A 4,426-nucleotide genomic window follows, 5' to 3' on the forward strand; every position below is an offset into this window, starting at 1 on the left:
TGTGTGACCCTTTATATGGGGAAAGAGATATAGATAGTTTTAAAAAAAAAATATGTGTATGATAATTAACACATACGAGTTTAAACAAAACTAGTCGGTGAGTAATAATAGATTAATTTAAATAAACATCATCTATGATCTTACTACGCACATATGGGTTTTAATAAATACTATTTGTGACTCTTGCTATGCACAAACGATTATTTATTAAATTTATCTGTGTGTAACTGTATTGTAGACGGTTCTAAAACTGTCTGTAACAAGCTCGATATCACAGACACTTTTATACAGACGTAACTTATAACCGTCTACGATAGGATTTAAAATCCGCATGTAAATATCCATTCTTAGGTAGTGAGCAGTCTTATTTGGCACTCCGAATTATTTTCAATAAAAATTTGGGTAGCTCCAATTTGGCTGCCCCAATTTTTGTACGTTAAAATTTGACTATGCTGCCTTCTGGTCCTTTATTTTTGGTTCTATGCTTGTACATATACGCTATAAATCTATAAAATGTCTTGCGCTATGAAAACTTGAAAAGCCTCCTGTTTACAATTACGGCATATGATTTCTTTGAGAAATGTTGGGGATTAGTGCAAACTTAACATGTGGGGTACCAAGTGCAAACTAGACATATAGGCGTGAAGCATATTTGAGCATAATAAGCTGAAAATAACTGAATATATAAGTATGCCATCTAAATGAGGATGGACACGGGCACCTTAACGTGCTTCATATCACCTAGGGCCTGTTTTGATGAAGCATATGGATTCAGTTTAAGTTTGCACTAATCCCCAACGACTTTTCTCAAAGAAATAACCTTATCCATCCGTTTAGAATTCTTACGGTTACTTAAAACGCAGTCAACAAATCAGTGCATCAGCGTAGCAAGAACAATACAACAATTACTTTCACCATATTTAAACCCTAAACACATACTACAAGATCTTTTCATGAGCTACCATTGGATGGAACTGGAGGCGGCATATATTGGAGCTTAAATGTAATGCCGGATTTATTGGGTGGCCCCGTCATGGGTCACCATCCATCACAAAATGGAAGGAAAGAAAATTAGGTCAAGTGTATCGTATGAGTTATACCGGCAGAGCTATCTTTCATGCTATCGAATTAAACTAGTCATACATGCATGGTCTCCAACTTACATGGGTGTGAAAGGCTGGGCCACTCCAAAATTTCAATTTATTTCAAATCCCTTTCGATGTGTGGGTTCCTATTTGTACACAGTTTAATTCACATTAATTGGAATTGTCATGTAAGTAGTTAAAATACTATGTATTTCAGTAAGATGATGGGTATGTCATGTTTGCTGAAAATTCAGATGATTAATTGAGTGTTAAATTCAAAATTCTGTACATCTCAATGGAAAATATGAATAAATATATGGTTCGTTTGGAAAGATCTATATTGGACTAATTGATCTTTAAGGGCTGTGCCATACTTAATAATTGATATGCAGCACTTCCGTTGTACACATTAAAGGCTACTCCGTATATCATAATTATTTGACTGATAAATACTTCCATAACAAAACTTTTCATGTTAGACACTTGGTAGAAGAAAAAACATCAAATCCAAACATCGGTGACTAAAATGATCATCTGTTATTATCTTATTTGAGAAAAGACAATTTTGTTCATCAATAAGAAGAGACTAGATATATGTATTAGATGAGTCTTTTTACGTCCTTAGAAGGTACCACCAAATTATATCTGTAGAGGTACCGAAATTTTGTACATCCCAAGTTATAATTCGTGTATCTCCCAAGAATAGTAAAACTGTTTGTATTAGATATAATAAAAAAACATTTTCCTAAAGTTTGGTAGAGTGTACTAAAAAGGGAAAAGTTATTTGTAAAAAGTTTTAGTTAAAATAAAGATATATAAAATTACATTGTACTGCAGAAGAGATTAGCTGTAGCATGTGATTTTCATGCATTGAATTGGACCAAATAAATGCAAGACAGCTCTACATAAATGTTAAATTGAGCTAAAGCTCGCAATTTTTCAAGTACATGTACATAAAGATCACAATTTAAATGGACGTTCAAGCACAATAATTCTTCGTCCACTCGTTACTCTCCCACTCGGTACCCCACATGCTAAAAATGGCAAACAATTCACATATAAATGATTCATGAACATGATCGATCACATCTCGAAAAATTCAATCACTTCCTCCAAATTAGTAGGGACCTCTTGCCAGATCTTGATCAAACCGCCTGTTACTTTATATCTTACACGCTCGACTAAGTCAAGTAATTTTGGAAAAACATTAAATTATTTTCATTGATCTGGAATATGTTAGAATTTTACAGGAATTCAGGCCAGGAGAAAGGTGGAGAAAAAACAAACACCATTTATGCAGGGTTGATCCGAACTATGAGGGAATTAGATTATTATTTTTCTATCGCAGCGCATATAACTGCAAATAGTAAACTTAATAAAGAAAATAAGTGCAAAGAAAATATGGAGTAACATAATTAAGCATCTGTAATTAGCATCTAATTATATAGATCCTTTTAAGATGTACACTTGTTCCCTTTTCTCCCACCCTCATGCATATGGTCCATTTAGGAAGCTGTCATTAGTATAAACTTACATGATCAGTTCCAAAACCCTAACATCAGATAAACAACATCGAAAAAGAAATAAAAGAAAGGGATTAAACAAACTAAATCGACAATCGACTCGATCTAAATCACCGAGAATTTAAAGAGATTTAGTTTTTTTAATTTGTTCTTAACTAAATGATTAACTCGGCCACTTTCTTCTTTTTGTTCTTGCACCTCTACTACTGGATTATTTTCCTTTTGGTTGTACTTGTACAGGGGCCTTTATTAAAAGAACTCACTGGGGTCCCCTAATGGCATCACGTCGGCCATGAGCCCCATCTCGCCGTGCCCCATGACGTCGTCCAGCAGCCAGCTCTCCAGCATCGAGAACGCCGGTGCGGCGCCGGCGTCGCCGACCGCGCCGGCCATCTTGCTCGTTTCCGTTGAGCATTCGGGAGTCTGCGCGGCCGCGGCGGCAGCGCCGCCGCTGTGGCTGGCCGACGCGGACGCAGCGCCCTCTCCGGAGAACTGCGGCCGCTGCTGCGTCGTCGCCGTCGTGGACGTCGAACCCGACACCTCAGGCCCCTTTCCCCCGCCACTGCCGCCCGGGCGCAACCACCCCTCCAGCAGTCGCGCGATGTTCTCGGCGCTGGACGCGTACGTTGCCAACCCCGGAGGCGTCGGCAGCAGAGGCGGTGCCTTAGCCGGCGTCGAGGGCTCGAGCGAGAGCGCGTCGCGCAGCGCCTGCCGCGCCGTGTGGATGTCCGTCTGCAGCCGCCGCTCCCACTGCCCCTTGGGGACGGACGGCCGTTTTTCGCCCACCCCGCCGCCGCCGCCCTCTGATGGGCCAACGCCGTCGTCTCCTCCACCGCCTTCGCCGGCTTGCATCTTCTTCAGCTTCTTCTTGAGGTGCGTATTCCAGTAGTTCTTGATGTCGTTGTCCGTCCTCTCCGGCAAGTAGGACGCTATCGCCGCCCACCTGCACAGCAGATCAACAAGCTCAGCACACAAACACCTGGCCGGCGATTTGTCCATGAAAAAAAGGAAACAAGCCGAGACGCGACGGATCACCTGTTGCCTAGGAGGGCCTGGAGGTGGACGATGAGCTTCTCCTCCTGGTCAGTGAAGTTGCCGCGCTTGATCCCCGGCCGGAGGTAGTTGGTCCACCGCAGCCGGCAGCTCTTGCTGCACCGCATCAGCCCTGCACGCACACGCACCGGCGAAAAATCAAATCAAAGCTCGGATCTTGGAAGGCAATCCCATCAGTCCCGCGCATGATGCACGCACCGGTGTTGGTGGGCACGGCGCGCCAGTTGCCGGGGCCGTGCTCCTGGACGTAGGAGACGAGCATGAGGTCCTCCTCCGGCGTCCACGGCCCCTTCTTCACGCCCACCTTGTCGCAGCACGGTGGCCTCCCCATGCAGCCGTCTCCTCCTCCTCCTTCCCGGTACCTACTCCCCGGTAGTTGTTGAGCTTGCTAAAAGACAAAAGCTCCGATGATCTGTTCCGGCTAGCTACGCGCAGAGACCGGCCGGGGTCCAAGCAGGATGAGGTAAAAGGGGGTGGGGGCGAGGCGTATATATAAACACACACACAAACCACAAGCTGGAGAGGCGAGAGCGGAGGAGGAAACGAAGTGAACCAGTAGTGCAGTGGCACTAGTAATAATGGCACTGGAAACTGTTTGACCTGGTTAGAATGCTGAGCGAAATAATCAACTGCGACGCGACATGTGTTACGTGTACAGGAGCACAGATGCGCAGATGTGCACAACGCGACAAGCGAACGCGAAAACAGGGGGAGGGCAGCAAGGGATAAATAAATAATAAATAAATAAAAGAACAGTAATACTCC

General features: G+C 43.6%; 1 protein-coding gene across 1 annotated transcript; it reads right to left on the reverse strand.

Annotated features, from left to right (window-relative positions):
- Positions 1-2,506: 2,506 nt before the first annotated feature.
- Positions 2,507-4,165, reverse strand: LOC133901207 (myb-related protein 306-like). The gene is made up of 3 exons (XM_062342490.1): positions 3,860-4,165; positions 3,644-3,773; positions 2,507-3,551 (listed from the first exon to the last, which is right to left on the reverse strand). Exons 1-3 carry the CDS (start codon positions 3,990-3,992, stop codon positions 2,858-2,860), a joined length of 957 nt encoding a protein of 318 aa, XP_062198474.1. The 5' UTR covers positions 3,993-4,165; the 3' UTR covers positions 2,507-2,857.
- Between the last annotated feature and the right edge of the window lie 261 nt (positions 4,166-4,426).

Source organism: Phragmites australis, chromosome 20 (genome assembly GCF_958298935.1).
Source record: "Phragmites australis chromosome 20, lpPhrAust1.1, whole genome shotgun sequence".
Classification (NCBI taxonomy): domain Eukaryota; kingdom Viridiplantae; phylum Streptophyta; class Magnoliopsida; order Poales; family Poaceae; genus Phragmites; species Phragmites australis.

Excerpts from the sequence above, each read along its gene's own strand:
- LOC133901207 (XM_062342490.1), bottom strand. The coding sequence starts at position 3,992 with ATGGGGAGGCCACCGTGCTGCGACAAGGTGGGCGTGAAGAAGGGGCCG. Across the intron at positions 3,774-3,859 it reads CGCCGTGCCCACCAACACCG|GGCTGATGCGGTGCAGCAAG; the intron begins GTGCGTGCATCA and ends GTGTGCGTGCAG. Across the intron at positions 3,552-3,643 it reads CAGGCCCTCCTAGGCAACAG|GTGGGCGGCGATAGCGTCCT; the intron begins GTGATCCGTCGC and ends TCTGCTGTGCAG.